Source organism: Galeopterus variegatus, unplaced genomic scaffold (genome assembly GCF_000696425.1).
Source record: "Galeopterus variegatus unplaced genomic scaffold, G_variegatus-3.0.2 Scaffold634, whole genome shotgun sequence".
In the NCBI taxonomy this organism is placed as follows: domain Eukaryota; kingdom Metazoa; phylum Chordata; class Mammalia; order Dermoptera; family Cynocephalidae; genus Galeopterus; species Galeopterus variegatus.
In genome coordinates, this window is record NW_007726745.1 from 62,622 (window position 1) to 83,234 (window position 20,613).

The 20,613-nt window shown below is 37.8% G+C and overlaps 1 protein-coding gene across 2 annotated transcripts in view; it reads right to left on the minus strand.

Moving 5' to 3' along the window:
- PDE7B (phosphodiesterase 7B) overlaps window positions 1-20,613 on the minus strand; it is a 205,728-nt gene that overhangs the window by 20,668 nt on the left and 164,447 nt on the right. For both annotated transcript variants that reach the window (XM_008570842.1, XM_008570840.1), the window contains exons 3-7: window positions 17,562-17,713; window positions 15,597-15,660; window positions 13,582-13,677; window positions 11,156-11,256; window positions 9,578-9,709 (exon numbers count right to left, since the gene is read on the minus strand). In XM_008570842.1, coding sequence (XP_008569064.1) covers window positions 9,578-9,709; window positions 11,156-11,256; window positions 13,582-13,677; window positions 15,597-15,660; window positions 17,562-17,713 — 545 coding nt within the window. The remainder of the gene's footprint in view (window positions 1-9,577; window positions 9,710-11,155; window positions 11,257-13,581; window positions 13,678-15,596; window positions 15,661-17,561; window positions 17,714-20,613) is intronic.

Genomic DNA, 20,613 nt, shown 5'->3' on the forward strand with positions numbered 1-20,613 from the left:
ACACATTTACCTCTCCTTTCTTACAAAGCTCTAATAGCCCAAATAAATCATGCCATATTAATAAGACTTTATTATTGACATAAGTATTAAATTATTAATGTAGGACAATGTCCTTTCTGTTTGCCACTTTCATGCTTTCCAAGGTGGTTTATTATCCTCAAACTCTTTCTTCTCTATGTTTAGTTATCAAACTACCACCTGTCTTTCAAAGTCCACTTCAAATACTCCATCCACAAAGCCACCTGGAATCATTCCAGTCAGAGGTGAACTTGAGTCCCTCTGAGTCCTATAGCTCTTTCTTTTGAATTTTTCTTTTGGCATTCCTCAAGTCCTGAGTCCTGTTGAGCTCAGTCCCACTGATGTGTGTTAGAGATATTTATGCACTTCCTTTTCTTGTTACTAGATTAAGCTGCATCTGAGCAGGAAGCCTACCTTGTTCCTTTTGTATCCAGTCAACTGTGTGCTTTGCACAGAGTTTCTATAAATTTGCTAAATAACTAAACAAATTACTCGATTCTATTCAACAAATATAATTGAGCACTACTATGTTCCAGGCACAGTAATACATGCTTGGGTTACATTAGTGAACAAAATAGACCAGAAACTAGTGATGGTGGGAATGGGGAGAGAAACAGAGAACAAACAATAAACACAATAAATACTCTCATTCTGGAAAACATTGTGTAGCATATAAGAAGATAGTAAATGCATAAAAAAAGGAAAAGTAGAGCAGAATAGTGGGAATTTAAGTGTCTTTGGGGGAAGGGCTGGTAAGGTAGTCAGGGTGTGAAGTGAGATTTCAATACAGACTTGAAGGTAGGAGGGAATTAGCCATGCAGCTATCTGGGGGAAGAGTGTTCCAGAGGGAACAGCTGGAGCAGAAGCCTCAAGGGAGGAACAAACAGCCATGAGGTCACTATGTAGTAAGTGGGGCAGGTATGAGGACATGAAGTGAGAGAGGTAATGAGAGACCAGATCATGTACAGCCTCCCGGCTACTATAAGGATTTTCATTTAGAGAAATAAGGAGCCACTGCAGGCGTTTGGGAGGAGTAAGATGATATGACTGATATTTAAGTAAGATCACTTTGGCTGCTTTATTGAAAATTGGCTTTTGGTGGGTGTCAGGGTAGAAGCAGGCAGAAGGTTGTTTGGGAGCAATATCAGTCATCCAGGCAAGAGCTGAAGGGGGCTTGGAGAGGGAGGTAACAGTGGAGGTGGAGAGAGGTGGCTGGTTTCTGGGTCTGCAAGGATGACTCCGGTGTTTCTGGCCCATTAACTGTGATGAGAAGGCTGCAGGTAGAGCAGGTGTAGAATTCAGTGTTGGACCCGCAGAGTTTGAGATGCCACTAGACACATGGACAGTGTAGTAGAGATATCAGGTAACCAGAGTAATAATAACAACAGTCAAAGGAAAATGGAAAACAGTCTCACAGCGCTGAAGTAACTCATGGGTTAGAGGGATGATGTTGCGTGAAGAGAAGGATCACACCGATAAGTCACCTTGATGACCTTAGGTTTAAGATTAAGCACCGGATGTGGCAGAGACTCCTGTTGTTCATGCCCTAAATCCATTTTCCTTTCCTCCTTACTCAAAGAACCTCAGTTTTTAGATGGGCTCATGGCTGTCCAGAATAAAGACAACAATTCCCAGACTTCTTTATGACTAGGATCATTTGGCTAAGTTCTGCTCATTAAATGTAAGCAGAAATGTTGTGTGGGATTTCCAGGAAGGTCCTGCTCCTCCTCCTCCTCCTTCTGCTTCTTTTCTTTTTCTTTTTGGTGGCTGTCCAGTACAGGGAACCGAACCCTTGACCTTGGTGTCACGAGACCATGCTCTAACCAACTGAGCTAACTGGACAGCCCTCAGGAGGTTGTGGAAAGGCAACTGACTCATCTGAGAGAGGTCTTTTTGCTTTTTCCCATTCTACCTTCTTACTGTCTGGAATGCAGCAGAAATGGCTTGCGCTCCAGCAGCTATCCTGGGCAACGAGGACAAGTGCCACACCCTAGTGATGGTAGATTATAGAACTGGAAGAATCCTGAGTTCCTGATGATTCTGTGAAGCTACCGTGCCTGCCCTGGACTGCCAACTGCCAAACTTCTTTTATGAAGAATAAAAATAAACTTGTGTCTTAAGTTGCAAATATATCAAGTTAATTTATTGTCTTCTATATCATCCTGAAAGAGCTAATGGAAAGGCCTTTTCAACATCTTGATTTATAATAATACTTGGTTTTTGTATAAGATGATAATAAAAAAGTATGTAACTCCAAAGAAAGTGAGGAGAAATTTCCCTAATGGAGTCAGAAACACACACACACACACGCACACGTATACACACACACACACACACACACACACACACAACTATCTACTTATTTCTAAGACAAACCATTGCCATCTGCTAGGAAAGCCTTTCTGTTTCTTCCAACAGTACTGTCAGCTCCTCTTCCAGCAGTCCCCCCCAACCCCATGCTTCTATCCTAGTGTCTATGACACCTTGTAATGACTTTGTTCACTGACCTTGCTCTCATGTATCAGCAGTCTGCTCACTTACTCTTGAACAAATTTTGAAAAACTATGCTCTCCCTACACTTTTCAGAATTGATATCTCAAATTTAAAAAATCGTAAATGTAAGAGGTTATAAAAGATGGAATGTTCTGCATATTTATGAATATTGGTATTTTAATATAAAATCCTTATATCACTCTTTTAAATGTATCTAAGGGAATCTAAATACCAATGGCATTTAATGTCCATTTATCATCCATTAAAAAAAACACATGGATAATTTATTCAAGTCATAAATTTTAAATCAATTCTTTTTTTCTAGAACTTATATTTAAGTTCTATTTTCCCACAGAATTTTATTTTAATGTAATATATTTTTATATGTAAAAATCCGGTATTGTCAGCTTATCATATTTCTCTGCAACAAAAATAAGTATATAAACTGAAAATTGAATTTAAATAATTTTCCTAACATCAGGTTGTAAGTATTAAATACTTTTCCGTCTTGAGTTTACAGTGAAATTGTTATCAGTAACTAATTGATCAAAGCACACATATATTGCAAATTTGAAAAAAAATTATGCTTAAGGATAAAAATTTATTGGCAATGGGTCTGTTTATGAGATGGATGAGGGAGTTACGGTAACTTAATTATAGAAGACTTCCTTTAAGATTTTTAATTGTTCCTTGGGTGTTTTTATAACCGGGGCAGTCTGCACTATGACTCTGAATGGGTAAGAGTTACACCTTTCTTTTGCAAAGTGGAAACAGGGTGACTGTGAAAGGTGAGTGGAAAAGGGGAACTGCCTTGGCTGCTCTGCAAGCGCATTCCAGGCAGGTCAGTTTAAGGACCTGGAAATGAATTCTGTTAACATTATTCATGCCTGTGTATCCCTTGGAAGTCTTCACGTATCCCATGGGCACACATACCCTATTTGAAACTGCTGCCATCCATGACTGCTATTGAGAGCAGGGAGCATTTCTTATTCATCTTTGTCTCACAGTATGTGGCACAGTGCCACTTAAATATTTGTCGAATGAATACCGAGTAATTAATTTCCAAAACCCCAAAGTTCAGTAGCTACAAAAGTTAGAAGAAAAAGAGTCCTATTTGGATTTTTGGTCAATATTTAACAGAAGCCAGACTTGGGATCTTCTGTTGTGGCATTCTTAGACTTAGGCAAAAGCCAATGAGATTTAAAAATTATTATAGCCATTGGCTTTCTCCCACTACTCACTGACGGACAACCAGAATCAGCTAAATGATTCCAGAAATAACATATATCAGATAGCATTTGTCAATTCCAAGAGGCAAATAAGAAGATCATTATATGAGGGTACTTTAAAAGGTTCATGGAAGGCTTCATGTTATTTTTCAATTCTGTATTTCCACGAACCTTTTGAAGTACCCTTATAAAGAATTTTTTAATCATTGCTACTCATTCTGCATGATGTACCGTTAGCAAGAAAGTAATGATTAGCAGGAGTAGCTATCAAATATTCACTGAACACCAGAGCTGCACTGGATACTGAAGATACAATGGTGGATGAGTTAGAAGCCCAGAAACCTACTGTCTGTTGAGAATAGAGACCTTTAATCAGGCAATGGCAATTTAGAGTGATAAATACTGTAACAAGGGAAGTGATAGAGGGCTGTGAAATCATGTAGAAAGGGCATGTAAGATGGAGTTTTAGGGAAAAAGAAGGCTTTCAGGAGGCAGATTGTGTCGAAGTTGAGATCAAAAGGATGAGCGAGTTAGAGAGGAGTCAGAGTATAGACAATATACTATACTGTAAGGAATATTTCAGTAAAATATACTATACAATAGCACCTTTGATTAAAATATGCAGAAGGAAGAGCATGTGTGTGAAGATCTGCAAGCAATACAAACACTTTAAATCTTCCTCCCGTGTTTTCTTTTTTATCTTTAGAAATTGTCACTTTCTAATAGGCAGCATATTTTTCTTAGTTATTTTCTGTTTTTCCTAGGAGAAATCAGCATTTTTATTCCTTTTGTTCATCTTCTGTATTCCCAGCACCTGGCATGTATTAAGTACTCCATAAATATTTGGTGAATGAATAAAGGAATGAATGACATTTTTGGGAAACAGAAAGTAGTTCAGACCCGATGATGCATAGAAGCCTGGGAGAGTAATGCTGGGAAGGGAGGTTGGAATGTGGAGATGGGGAGAGATCAGAACAGGGCTTGTAGACTGCTGTAAGCCATTTGGAGTTGATCCTGAGGATCAGTGGGGTTTTGAGCAAAACCTCATGTGGTCAGATTTGAGTTTCAGGAAACTCCTTCTGGTTGCACAATGGGGAAAAGGTGGAAACCAGGCAAGGCTGAGTGTATGTAGATGAGAAGGTTGAGATGCAGGTGCCCTGAACTAGGGGAGAGGCAAGGGCTGGTGAGCAGGCTTGAATGAACTGGTCTTTCTGAGTGGCGTGCCAGAGGTTAGGGTGCTCTGTCCTTCCTAGCAGGGAAGCAGCTCAATGGCCAGGATCAGCAAAATATATTTAAAAAGCCAGAAAGAAAATATATATATATATATATAAAATAAAATAAAATAAAAAATATAAATATATAAAATAAAATAAATAAATAAATCCACAAAAGGTAGATCGAGAAAAAGAAGAAAACCACCAGAAATGGTCATGGAGATCTGAACATATGATGATATGATATCCTTTAAAATCCCAGCCTGTTGTAGAATACCACAGGAGGTAGGTACCACATCTGTCTGCGTTTAAGAAGCATTGGTTCAGCAATCTCACGTTACCATAACAACAATGGGTCCTAGTGTCTCAAACTCTTTATACTTGGGAGTTTTAAGAATAATCTTCATTTTAAAGTTGAAAGAGTAAACATCCTCCTTTGTGGCAACAAACCTATTAGAATTTTAATTTGGAGGAAACAAAACACGTAAAATTTTAAAGGCTGAACCTTTACTTCTCCTTTTGTCTGAATTATCAAGTATTATCTACACTAAGAACAAAAAAATCCCTTTGTTTGCTAATAACAACACACCTGGCATTTAATAAACCACAGCACGTGTTTTCAAATGAAATCAAGAGGCTATTTGTCAAAGAGAATCTGGCAGAGCAGAATTGCTATCACACAAGGCAACTGTAAGCTGTTCCCCCGTACTTGTTGGACAGTTTCTTTGATTAAAATACTTCAATGATGTTGATAAACCAAGTCTGATGTACAACAGGAATCAGAGTTAACTGCACCTTTGAAATCCAGAGGATATAGGCAGAAAAACAACAGGAACATAGTCTGTATTTCCATTTTTGATTACTCACGAAATGAGTGGCAAGACTAGGAGATAATGGAGCCTGCAGAGTTCTTCCCTAATAAGCCAGTGGTCTCCATGGTAACACTACAAGTGCCCCAGCCCAGGAGGTCTCAGAGGAATAGAAGCTGCCTTGGTCCTAAACAAGACTGTGGTCCTTGAAGAAATGATGGCACTGCCTTGTTCAATGCCCGTTTAAAGGCGTCTTTCTCTGATTTGATCTGCATCTGCCCAAGACTTTGACCTGAGATCAAGAAGTGTGGATCTCCATTGCTGTCCATGGGGCTGGCTTGTGTTCAGATCGGGGCTGGCAGAAACTTTATAACACAGGAAATCAAATTTGAGCCTTCCTTTTGTAATTTTAACACTACTTGCCCCAAACACCTTTCATACTCTAGAAACTGTGAGGTTGTGTATAATCTCTGCAGATGCTTGTTTGAGGAGAGGTCATAGGATGACATGGAAAGAACATTCCTCCTGGCTTTGTCAACTTTATGGTTGTGATTCAGAGACATTAACAATAAAAAGCAGTTAAAATGCTGACCCTCCCAAGTGCTTCAGATAAGTGACAAAGAAAAATGATTATGAACTTCTGCAAGACATTATAGAATGCAATAAATGTGTTTATGGAACATTTAATTATTATTTTATTCATATAGAGTGCTATGTTACCAGTTAATATGTAGTTGCACTCTATCAAAAATAATTAAATTTTAAATTGAACAAAGTGATTTTTTTTTTGTAATCGTAGTAATATTGTATCTGATTTAATGTTCGCTTTGCGTAATTGCTGAGCCCACCTTTAAATGTGCACATGTGGGGCTGGAGGGTGGAGGGACAGAAGTCAATTTTGGGTTCTACCTCTGACAGGCTCCTTTCTCTCTTGTCCACCCTGGAAGCCTGGACTGCTTCCAGTCTGATGAGAGAGGTGCCAGGTGGAAGTGCCTTCAATGCCTTCATGTTGAACTTGGTTGGCAGTTCAGCCCAGACAGGGGACAATGGGAGGGAAGCCTCTGACCTGGCCTTCACTCCAGCTGCCCTGGCTCTCTCTTTATCTCAGGGCAGAAGCACATGCTGGGCGTTATGCAATGATCTTATTTGTTAGAACTGAAAGAGTACAGCCAACAAAAGGAGGGAGAGGAAGCCCTCTTCCATTTTATCTCATTTATAGTAAGTCTGGATTGTAGCAAAGTCACGCACAGGGTGTTCTCAAAGACACATAATTCTTGGCACATCCTTTCTACGATATTCCTGTTGACCAAACGTGTGTGTGTGTGAGTGTTTAATTGTTGTGTATATATGTACATATACTTTTTTCATTCATTACCATGGTTCTTTTTTTCCGATCTATAACTAATTTTAAAGTTTGATGAGAGTAAGTTAGAGATCCTCTCCCTAGAAAAATGTACATAGGTACAACCTGTGAAAATTTGTACGTAGTTTCCTGAAAGCTCATGTATGTCTTAACCAATAGGGCCTTGATAGCCTAAAAGGATAAGTAATTTTTACTTTCAATATGTAAAGTCACAATTTGCCTGATATAAGTTTCAGCTTTTATTTTAGGCAGCTCTAAGACACTGGAAGTATCTTAATGATACTACGTGGTACTGGTTTGCCTCTAACACTGTCCTGAAAACTTGAAGACATGGGTCTTTACCCTCCAAGAGATCCTAAGGCTGTTTGAGCAGATGATTGATGAAGATAGTATCTTGAATGTATTTTTTGGGTCCCAATTTCTCCCCAGTAATTATCAAAAGATCCTTCCCTTTCCTACTAGGGACCAGTTCAGATGGATAAATTAATGCCTGGAAAAAGCAATATCTCACTTTATTGTAGTAACGTGTTTGGATACAAAGAACAGCATAGGTACTTACTTGTTAAAGATTAAAAAAAATTGTATCTATATGTGTATCTTTAGCTAACTCCTCAAATCCTTTTCAAACGGGGATTGTTTGCTTGGATTTTGCACATCTGAGTTTAAACAAATATTTGAGGGTAGAGACTGTGTTTTATTCATCTTTGTACTCCTAGATCCAAGTATAACAGCTGATATATACAATAAATAGTTGCTGATTAAAAATATACAAGAGTATATGTTGCATTGAAAAGACTGTAGAATTTGGCTATTTAGAATGCTTATTTTTAATAGAAATTGAAATAAAAATTATTAAGAATTATCTGCACTTCAAAAGTTTGAGTAAAAAAATTATTTTTCTGAGAAAATCTTTAGTTTCTGAATCAGATAGATTGGAGTATCTTTTTCTGAGAATCAATTTTTGTTAATTATCAGTGAGAACTTAATTCTTTACTATCAATGAAATTCTACACTGATTTTCTTGTTTTTATGTCTTTCTTTATCATCTGGTATATTTCTTTCTGACTTCCTGTCTTTAGTGAGAATTCATTATGTGTTTTTTATATACTACATGTTGAAGTACAGTTTTATGACCTTGTTTTTAGATACAAATCAGTCAAAAACAGTAGATACTCTCTTAAACTTCATTGATATGATTTCTTTGATTATGAAAAATTAGAACTATGTAAGCTTTTACATTGTATGGGAATGGATCAAGTAGCCAGCCTTGTCGGTTGATTTCCTTGGTCTAATACAAGACATTTGAAAAAGTCAGAATTGACAGGAATAAAAAAACCTATCTAGGGGTTCTTAGGACAGTCATTCATTTTTTCCCTAGTCAAATGTCTATGTTTTTCTCAAGCAATAAATTTAGTTCCTGAGATGGTTTAGAAAATTTAGTTTTTAATTTCTTTTTGTTTAATTTTTAGCTCATTACCAAAAGGCTTTCTTAGTCCTGTCATCCTGCCCCCCTCTACATGGCCATATCTGTCCCAGCTTCAGGTGCTGTCCAACAGCCCGAGGGAGTCCAGTGCTGAAGTACAGGCCAGGTGGACCCACACACCTTGGAATGCCAGTTCCTACCTGTGCCAAAATCTAATCAACTGGATGAAGAAAGGCTTTTCTTCATCTTCCAGTTGTACTTTATTGGAAATGAATACATCCAGAAACTGCAAAATCTTGTCTGATGCAGCTGTTTTATGGGGATCTGTCAGGAATTCTTTCAGCACTCATTTTTTCCCAAAAGATCTACTAAAATTGAGATCAATGACTCCCTTTTCTGATATGAATTTGTTAATGACAACTGAAGGTATCCAAGGAACCACATTGAAAATTCTGAGAGTAATTCATTTATGATATAGAGTTTAATATCTGAAATAATATCATAGATAAGAGTTCTTCAGGCCAACCCAAATAGTTCAACATGCTGCCTGGACTATTTTATAACAACAAAAAATGCCTATTGTCTTTGATAACCTACCTCTGACTCAGAAGCCAATAGAAGTTCAGAAATGGCCCCAGAGACTCGAGTCTGAATTAGGATTGCAACTGGGAAACATCTACAGAAGCTGTGCAAGAATTGTTTTCAACTAGCCATTATGTACAAGAGAGTATTCACGGAGACAGATATTCTCAAAGCATGAGAGGGTAGCCTCAGGGACCCTGTTTGATTTAGGACAATTTCAAACCTGCTTTGTAGCATATTGACTTCCTTGGATATCCTTGTAAATCAATTTTATCTCCCTTGGGGAATATGCTGGACCTATTTCAAACCCATGTTCTTTGGATGTGGTCTCCATCTTTGAGGCTGACCCTGAATGAAGGCTATCTCTAAGAGCAAGGTTTAGGCTTGAGCACAGGGCCTAAGGCAATTGACTGAACTGTGTCTGGCTCCATGTTGGGCTCCTTTACCTGATACAAGTTGGCAAGGTGGTGGTTAGTTTTGATCAGAAACGGCTGGTTCACCCCTGGGTGGTCAACATCGTGTGCTGCAGCAGCCAGAAGTCCAAGCATGATGTCCAGAGGTGTGAGGAAGCTGGCAAGCTGTTAAAAAATTAAATTGGGAGATTGATCAGTGTGTTTCCACACATAGGTTAGCATTTGTTTTGGCTAAATCAAACAGAATGAATCACTGTGGCACTGTTCAGTCCTGTCTGCCAGACATTTACTCTCTGAAGCATTCAAAGAAGTGATATTCACATAGAATTGCAGGGAAAAAAGAAAGGACTATGTGGAAAGTAATTGAATAAACTCAAATTGTGTAGATCATTCTGGTATCTCCCTTCTCCTACTTCTACTCTGTTCTGTTGTTGTAATGGCATTACTTGTTAGCAAAACTGCTGGGAGGCTGGGAGAAGGCAGAGCCTGAAATCAGCCTTGCTCTTCAAAGAAAGCTGTAAATGATGGAAAAAGTTGAAGCTGAAGTGATGGACACATTAAAAAATCATTTTTGTATTTCAACTATCTCATATATCTTTGCCACTACTTTGAAAGAAGTGGACTGAATTGCAAAACTTGCATATTTCTTCAATGTGTAATAAATGGTGGGAGAATGTGTGATTTTTTGGTTAGCTAGGAAAACAAGCAGAAAAATGGGAATCTAATACTAATCTTAAAAGTACAACTGCATGATATATTACAACTTTCAGACTACTTAGAGATTAAAAAACAAAACCATTAATGTCTTTGGGATATCTTATAGGGATGAGGCATTTACCCAGCTTTGTTCTGAGAACGGCTGTTGGCCTCTGTATATTTAGTGGCTGATGTTAAAGCATCTGTATATTTAGTGGGGTGTTAAAACTGATTGAATTAAGCGGTCTTAAACCATAATATCATTTTCCAAAAATCTTAAGAAAACTCATCTTGTACATTATACCAACAATATTTTCTACAGCTAAGAACTGCCTAGATTTTGCATAATAAGCATTATGATTATGTTATAATAACATAATTTTTAACTTTGGATTGGTTTATCACATCAAGGCATGCATGCTAAGAGGTCTTTGACATTCACAAGTTTTCTTGGGCCCTGAATCAGGATGTCCTGTTGGCTCAATAGCAAATGGAACTTGAGCCTTGAGGAGTTTTGATTCTATTTGTCAGTCAAAAACCATGAGGTGGGAGACTTTTCCCAGTAAAGTTCAGTGCTAGTACTAATTGTGGCAAAGGTCCAAGGCAAAACAGCTACTTCTTGAGACCGTTGAAGATATCTAAGATGTAGACTGTCACAGAGAAGGTTGTTTTTGTCCTAATGCAGCCTTGAAAATAAACAAAATATGAAAGAAAACTTCAGAAAATTCATGTCTTTTTTCATGAATATTATAAGATTTTCAGAGATGATACTGGACCTTTAATATAAATAATTTGTACTCATATTGGGAATGACCCATAACAAAGTAACTCAGATATGTTGGGTGATTTGGGGCCTTGCATGTAGTTTATTTGGCATGTCCCCATGGCTGAGGAGATAGCTGGGCCTAGCCTTACCTTTGGCTCCTTCAGGTAGCAGTGCATGGCCTGGGTGACATCGGCTGCGTGAACAGCATTGTGGTATGGGTTTTGACTGTGGTAATCTTCTTGAACCATGACTAGGAGGTAAACAGTTAACTTAATCAGTTAAAACCAAAACAGGAATAGCATACTAGCTCAGACTTATTGAGGGTTCTTTTTGCTTAAAAATATCAATCCCTCCAAAATGCCTAGGGAACCTTTAAAAATGAATGTGGTTGGCAAGCTTGGCAGTTCTACTGGGCTGTTTCTAGTAGGGAGTAGGGAGAGAGCACAGGGGAGAAAGGCCAAAAGGATTTGTGAGGGCTTGGGATTTCTTGCCTCCTTCATAAATCATCCCTTTCTGGCATTCATGAAGGCTCTCCTTCACAGGAAAAATAAATATGTAAGAAGAGGACAACTTTATTTCACACTATGGTTCAATTATTTAAGTTTGCTACCATTTATATTCCATAAATGAGGTTTCCTTTCAAGAAGCTCTAGTAGCACCAGAGTACTGATATCCAAAGATTGGTTTATCACTTGAATACAAATGCTGGCCAAAGCAAATCTGGGGCTTCTTCCAGCAGAAATTCAAAGTGCTGCATTAATCCACCTGAGGACTCCTTGAATTTATTTCTACTTAATTCAAGTTAAGGCATCACCTCTCATACTCCCCCGATGTAATACAAGGCTTAGGGTAATGTTGGAATCAAATAGAGACGTAGGCTAGGCAAGTTTGGTTTGCTCCATGCAGAAGCCACTAGACTGCTTCAGCTGACAACCAAGGCAATGCTTAGGAAGTAATGTGACGGGTAGTGAAAAAGTTCATGGAAAGATTCAGATTATCTTTTAAATCTATTTTTCCACGAACTTTTTGAAGTATGCTTGTACATTCAGTGTGTATAGAAAGTCCAGATTTGCAAGTGTGGCCATATTCTCTCAGCCCATGGATTCTGGTGTTAATGCTGTTGTCGAGTCTTTGCATTCCTTACGTGTTCTCTGGGTTCCAATATCTCTATCTCCCTCTTTAAACAGATTAAAATTATTTGGCCCTATTCATGGTCATTACTTTGCTCAATCAATTAAAATACAATCAGCTTGAGGTTATTTGTGTTTCTGGAAAAAAGGCATGCTGTAGCTGGTTTTACTATTTCTGTTGTGCCACGTATACCTTTTATTAAGCAGGTTTATTTTATGAGTGTATTTAAATCCTGGCTCTATCACTTTTTCTCTGTATTGGGCAAATTACTTAACCACACATTTCCTTCTCTATAAAATGGGGATAACAATAGCTGTGAACTCAAAGTGTTGCTCTAAGAATTAAATGTGTTAATATATGCAAGTCCTTGGAAGAGCTCCCAGCAGATGGAAGCACCACATAAGCCAGGTTGTTGTGGCTGCTGTTATTGTCATTGTCACTATTGCCTTACTCTTGATGGCATTGAGTTTGCTTCTAAATTCAAAGCAAAGACATATGGCAAGTTGAAGCCAGAAACATGCTAAGTGGCAGAGGGAAGCCATTTGGTAATTACAAATATTCCCTGGATAATTCACTGGCAGATAAATAAGAATATGCACAAAGTCAAAGAAGAACTAAGGCTGCTTTTTGAATAAGAGTGATGGCAGAGTTGAGTGACAAGACAGGGGGCTTTCAAGTCAGACTGGCAGATGCTTGGACTGAGGTTCTGCTGCTTACGAGCTGTTGGACTTGGGCAAGTAATGGAACCTTTTTGTACCTCTCCTTAACCGTGAGCCAAATAGTGATAATAATGTCCAAATTGCAGAGTTGTTTAAATGGCTAGAAATAATTTACCAAAAGTCCCCTGCTCATAATGAGTGCTATAAATGGTAGTTATTATTTTTTTAAAAAGGCCTGTTGAAGATTTTCACCAGCTCATGCTCTGATGAGAATTATTTGAGGCATACCCTGCTGGGGTTTTGTTAATATGTAAGCAGATCAGTATCTGTTTTGACAGCTATATGTTCTTGATGGTTTTCTTTATGTGGATTTAATTTATTACAAACATAACTAATCAACTAAGCATTTTTTCAATGATTTAAAATGGATAAGCTATATTTTAAAATTAAGATGATTTTGAAGTTGTTACAACAAGCAAACGGAAAGGACATTCTTGGGGGGGAGGGGAGAGAGGGAGGAGGGCGGGAGGTGTCGGTGAAGGGCCATAATAATCATATACATTGTATATTGACAAAATAAAAATTAAAAAAAAAAATAAATAAAATAAAATAATTTAAAAAAAATATATAAAAAAATAAATAAATAAAATTAAGATGAGATTATTTAAGATTAATTTGAGGGCTTTATCCACCATGCTGTCGTTCTCGCCACTTTATATTAAAGAGTATTATGCATTGCCATTATTCATAGGAAAAAGGGTAGAAATATGGAAAAAAGGACTTACCTAAAAATCTGTGCAAGGTCACCATATCTAACTTGAAATGGTGAATGAGTCCATGGGTGTTGAAGAGGTGGCACAGAAGTGTTACCAGGCTGTTTCCTATGGAAAACAATCACCTGCTTTAACTCATTTTTAATCACCACTAAAATATCAAGACTAACAAAAAGATCCAGTCTCTGTAATAGTTTCTCTGATAGAATCATTTTTCCTTTAGATTTGAAAATTTTCAAGTATAGAGGATATTATTACCATTTTCTGGTCTTAAGTTTTCTCTTATTAGCTGAGACTTTCTTCCTATACCAAGGGCAATGAAAACATTAAGAGTTAGAAGGAATCTGCCCACTGAGGTGTCAGGGACACACACACACGCACACACACACACAGACATGTATGTGTGTGTATATGTATATTTTTTCTAAGACAAAGTTAATGACCTTAAGTCACTTCCAATTGACTCTTACATTTACAAGGGTATCTAAACCACAATATTGCTTAATAGTCATAGCCTGTTCTTCATCCTGTGGAAAATTATTTAAGAGGAGATTTGACTATGAGATATTTTAGAATACAAGCCAGGGTGGATGCAAAACTGAAGCTATAATAACTTGCAAACATTCAAGAAATATTGTTTATTTAAGAATAATAATTCTGAATTTTAAAAGCATTATTGAGTTTATGTAAGACTTTGAAACTGACCAAGAAGATGACCGGGTGTCTTAAATGGAAAAATAGGTGTTGCCTAAGTACACTCTTCCAGGGTACCTAATTTTATGGGTTTCTGCAAATTTTACGGTGTTTAAGCTATTTTACAACTCTCTAAGTTAGAAATAACTAGTAGCATTGCAAATGATTCTTGTCCATAGACTTGCAAATGGAATTACTCAGGTAATACAGTTGATTTCCCCCTCCCAGTTTTGCAGCTATTTATAAATCCATTTCAGCATTTCTTACTGGTTATATATGTTTGTTTCTTTCAATTTTCCTTTGAACTAGCTGTAGCATCTTACAAGATCTCTAATTAATTGAGTTAAATAAAGCATTCGATGTGTTTATTTTATATTTCTATGAGAGTCATGATTATACTCTCTTTTAAACAATATCACTTAAGTTCTTTTGTTCACAGGTAATTTCATTTTCCAGTACCCATTTCTCAGCTAATTTGAGCCAAATGAAATGTAAGATTATATGATCCATCCTGCTATGATCTAATTAGGTTTCCACAGTGTAAAGGTCCATTTCGTGGTCTTAGGCTACGTGTCTCTCAAGTGCACATTGTTTATCAAGTAATAGAATGGTGAGAAAACCATCTGTAATGAACTTTAAACACAAGTCTGGTTGACGATGGGACATACAAACATCAGCATTAAATGTGATGTCTTTCATTGGCTCCTTAAGCTCACCAGTATTTATTTAATGAGTAGATGAAAATATGATAGGATTTCATTATTTTCTTAAGGAAGGAATTTATAGTCACAAAAATTTAAAAAGTGAAACCATTGGTAATGTTTACTTTTCCCTTCAGCTGCAGCCTAAGCTTTTATATTCTCTCCCCAGAAATCATTTTCTTTTGATGACAACAAGCATATTTGAGCAATAGCTGCAACTGGGCAGACTCAGCTCACTTAATAAAACTGCACGAGGACCCTGCCCTGCAAGAATCAGGATTGATCAGGTGTGATTTTGTGTTTCTAGTTTTCATCGACTAACAATGAACTTCCTACTTTTGGACGTGGCCAAAGTATTCTGCAGGGAAAGAATCTAATCTGTGGTTTCCGCATTCCTTTGGGATCATCAAGGTCAGAAGGAAACTTGCCTTAAGATTCTAAGGCCAAATTAAGTTCTTTTTCTTCATCTGAATTAATTTTCCCTTGCCCTGATTCTTCTTGAATGGCTGTAGATTTATGAAAGTGGAGGAAGGAAAAAGAATAACAATGTTTAAAAATAAAACTTGTTTTTTATGAAATTAATCCCACTTTATGGTGTAAATGTATTAGTGAGAATTCTTTTGGGTAACTTACCATTTGTCAAGCGATCAAACAAGAAGATGTCAAAATCCCACATTCCCACTCTGGAGAGCATATGCTGAAAAGGCAAACAAAAACTAGCACTCAAATGAATCATATAGGGGACTCAAACATTTACTCTGAGACATAGTGAATTTAACAATTAAAGATTTGAAAATAGTGGAATACTACTCTCTATGTCCAGCTTACATATGTAGTAAAACAAACCTTAGTCTACTCACTAACAGCACTGTTCAAGTGGACAGGCTCCGGAGTCAAACTGTCTGGTCCCATGTTGGCCACATTTCTCGGTGGCTATGGGGCCTTGGGCAAACGCTTTAACCTCTCTGTACCTCAGTTTCCTAATCTGAAAAATGTGGCTGATAATATTATCTACTTCATAGGGTTGTTGTGTGGGCTAAATAAGGTAATGTATGTAACGTGCTTAGAACGGTGCTGGTTCATAGTAAGCATACACATTAGGTTTCTGTTAGATTATAGTTCCAGAAAAGTCTCTGCATCACAAACTACTAGACATTTAAGGGAGGAGGTTTACAATGAATTTTTAAAAAATGAAATGAAAATGGTTGCTGAGCACATTGCTCTGCTCAGCGTGAATAGAATGTGACAGTCACCACTGTAACAGGAAACCGAAGAGTGGGTGATTAAAAATATTGCATAACTTAAAGACCTACTGTCCAGTGCAGGCTGATTACCGTGTTTTTCTGTTTTAAAGTGCCCCATGCTTAGACTTAGATAGTGTTAACTCGAGGTTAAAGGCAAGATTGCAGTTGTAGATTTTATCCTGAAACTGCACCTTCTCTCTTCTCACAGCCACTGCCTCTGCTCCCTGCCCCTGCACAGCTTCTCTGTGTCCTATGAGACAGTCTTGGCATGACACACACAGACCTTCACAATGTCCCAGAAAAATGAAGGGATAGTGTGTTATTTTTGAGGTCTAGGTTGAGTGAGCCTTCTGTTCAAATCACACAATGCTAAGGGCAGACCCAGGACTTGGCCTCTGGTATCTGGACTTCCAGTGGACTGTTTTTCCACATCTCGAGAAAGGTGATGTTGAGAGAACATCACCTTTCTCGAGATGTGGCTACTTACAGGAGAGGCACCAGCAAGAGTGCTCTGGCGGCGACGCTCCAGTGCTGGGAGATCTTGGTCTTGCAAACAAACATTCACCCACTCTCAGGCCTTGGGTTGTTAGTGATTTTTTTCCCAAATAATGGAATTAGTTCTCCTGACATTACTTATTCATTTCATTTCTAAATAGTATATACTTCTTAATTGTATATAGATAGTATAATGTATAATACTACTTAGCATGTAAGCTATAAAACACTACCTTTGACCCCTGTTTAAAATGGGGCAGTTTATTCCTGAAATTGAAATTTCTTTAGCAGTTTGAGCTAGAGATAACCTATAAATGTTTTTTTTAGATTGTCACATATTAATTTCCACCATCAGTCAGATCACCGTATTGCAAAAATAATTATAAAATTATTAAACATTATTTGAATAAATTTAGAAATTATAAAAAGGATAATGCATTGTATTAGTCACCTAAAGTGGAATTAAGAGTTGATGATCATTGGGCTATTTTCAGTGTAGCTACTACAATAAGATAATTTAATGGATTAAAAAGGTAGTTATTTCCTCATTTAGTAATCTACCAGCTCAAAATTTTACTTTATTTAGTGTTGCACAAGTATATTTTGCATGTTTGTAAAGATGAAAATAGGTAGCATGTGCTAAGCATGCTTTACTTCATTAATTGTTGCATTACCCCTATGAAGTTGGTGTGTCAATTAACTTCATTTTATATTTAAGGAAAAAGTCCAAATGTGTTGAATAACTAGCCCAGAGTCACAGAGCTCCCTAGTGGCAAAGTAGGACTCAAGCCCAGCAGCTATCACTGAGGAACACGCTCTTGGCCATGGCCTACTGTGACCGGACGGGTAACTAGCTTACCCTTGCTTGTCCAAGGTAGTCTTCATCCAGCAGGTGGAGAGGGGCTTGTGGTATAATCCCACGAAGCAGCCTCGATGCATGGAAGTATCTTTGAAAGCTTAACAGTCTTTTCACCTTTTTCTTGGTGCCAATTTCTCCTGAGTGTGTTGTATCTGTGGAAAGTAATCAAATTCAGAAGTTTATATATTTAAAAGAGAGCCTATTTTTTCCATTATGAGACAATATAAAGTATTAGAAAGGAGATAAATTTAAAAAATGCTCTCACTACTTTCTTAAATATGGTCAATTTAACTCTGTATTTGAAATTCTTCTAGAACATAAATGATATTTCTTGTATATTACATTTATTAATTGTCCAGATATTTCTGAATGTAATTTTGGAAGACATGGAATACATAGTAAGTGAAATTTACACACTTCTGTATGTATTTGAAAAGAGAGGTTATCTTTTTTTCTGCTGTATTGGAACTGAGGCCCCAAAAACTTAGACCAGTTTCTCATTCTATACTCTCTCTAGTCTGATGAACTCTTTCACATAGATTAGAATAGTGTGAGTGCACCAGGCTAGACACGAAGAAAATGTTTCCTAATGTCCCAGGAACATCATTGGCAAGGGAATCAATAATCTCAGCACAAAGTGACATAGATGCTTTTGACAAGAAGCAGAGAGGATATTTACTTCCTAAAGGGGAATATTCCTTTTTAATGGTGGCCATAAAAGTCTGATCTTGTCAGTGGAGGTATTTTAATACTCATGTCACTAGTGCCTTTCAAAACTTGACTGTTGACATCATGTCAATTGTCCAGAAATACCCCAAGCACATTATTTGAAGGTCTGTCAAGGTATGTCTTATCTCATCTGAAATTATATGAATCACTCTAGGGCCACATAAATGATGTTTGCTGCCAATTTCTGATGTAGATTCAATTTAACAGTCTAGTGGGAAAATGTACAGCTCACATATAAATTAATTTTGGTTTCTATCATCCCTTCTCTCATCTCCTTTTTTCCCCTATGGAACTCAAAATCACAGAAGCAGAGGAAACAATGGATGCTCCCTCTCCAACCCCCGTCGCAGTGAATAATCACAATCAGTTTGTTACTTAGGTTGTATTATACATGCAAAGGCGTAATTCAGAGTGGACAAAACCTACTGTTCTTGGGCAATGCTGCCTAATTAAAAGTATTTTCATTTAAAAAAATAGATCTAGAGTTCATGAGTAGAAAGAGGCAATCAAGTACATATGCAGATAAGTGAAGTACAACTGACGTTGTGTTTAGGCACACATCAACAATAATGATGCCATTTGTGGACTCCATTCTACTGGGGATTCTCACTCATTTCCATGCATTTATTAAATTAAAGTACAGGATAAAGTGCTTCACTCACTTATTAAAAAAAATAATTGAGTGCCTACTTTGGGACAGGCACTGTTCTAGATGCTTGATGGGATCCTTCAGTTCTAGAACCTTCCATGAGCAAAACAAAAATCCCTGCCCTCATGGAGCTTATGCAGAGAGACACACAATAAACAATAAGCATAAAAAATAATTAAATTATAAAGTGTGTTAGGAGGCGATAAGTGTAATGGGGGAAAAGGAGAGCAAAGAATGGAGAATCAAGAGTTCTGTGTTGGGGTGGTCAGCACTGGCCTCATGAGAAGGTAACACTTAATCGAAACTTGAAGATGAGGAAGTTGTCCAAGCAGATATCTGGGGCAACACCTTCCATAGAGAGGAACCAGCTCGAATAACTACCAAGTGTGGGACTATACCTGGGTGCTGCCATGAGGAAGGAACAGCAGGAGCTCACTGTGGATGGGAGGACAGAAAAGGGGAAAGTGAGTGTCTTAGGGCAAAGCGGGGCATGAAAATGACACAGGGCTCAGTCGGCCATGGTAACACTGTGCTCTACTCTGAGTGAAATGCGGAACCCCTGCAAAGTTTTGAGCAGAAGAGTGATATGAACGCACTTACTTTAGAAAAGGACCACCCTAGCTCCTGTGTTGAGAACAGATGGCAGGAGCAAGGTCTGATGCGGTAAGACCTGTTGAGAGGCTACTGAAATAATCCAGGCAGGAGGATGGCTGCTCAGACCATGAGGCAGCAGTGGAGGGAGTAGAAATGGTGGTGGGATTCTAAGTATATTTTGGGTACCTCCACGTTTTTGGACCGAATAACTGGAAAAATAGAGCTGCCATCACCTGAGGTGAGAAAGGCTTCAGGTAGCCAGGTCTGAAGTGGTTCAATTTTGTATATGTGGAATTTGGATGTCTACTGGAAATTCAGGTGAAGATGCCAAGTAGAAACATGAGTGGATGTACAATCCAGAGCTTGAGGGAGAAGACTGGGTTAGAGATAAAAATTTAAGAGCTGTCAGATGAGATTACCTAGGGAGTAAGTGTAGATATAAATGCAAAAAGGCTCAAAGTCTGAGTTATGGAGTACTTCAACTTTCGAAGGGTGTGGGAAGGAGTAGGGAAAATTAAAGGAGGAGTATCCCCTGAGAACAGAGGAAAACCAAGAGATCATCATGTCCTGGACCTAGTGAAGATAGTATTGCAAGAAGGAAGGTGTGGTCATCAGTATCAAATGGGTCAAGTGCGCTGAAGACTGAGAGTTGACCATGAACTTAAAAGGAGCACATTTCACAGTATGCCTACAAGCAAAAACACCCTGGCAGCAACGAGCACATTTAGCACCCAGATTTTGGTTTTTGAATACAATTTATTGTTAAAAGGAACCAGACCACCTTGATGAAATGACTGATTCTAGGACTGCGACAGGAAATGTACAAGATGAACTGTAGCATCTTATTATGCCAGAAAATAAGAGAGAGCTTGAAAAATGATGCGATCATTTAAAAATGACTAAAAAGGCAACTTTAAGGGGTCTCTCTGAGCATATACAGGAAAATTTGGGTCTCACAATGAATAATTGAAGAATGAAATATAAACCATTGACTGAAATAAGAACCAATGAGTCCATACTGAGAGTAAGCAAGAAAGTAAATAAATAAGGAGAAGGGAAAGCTCTTCCTTACAGAGTATA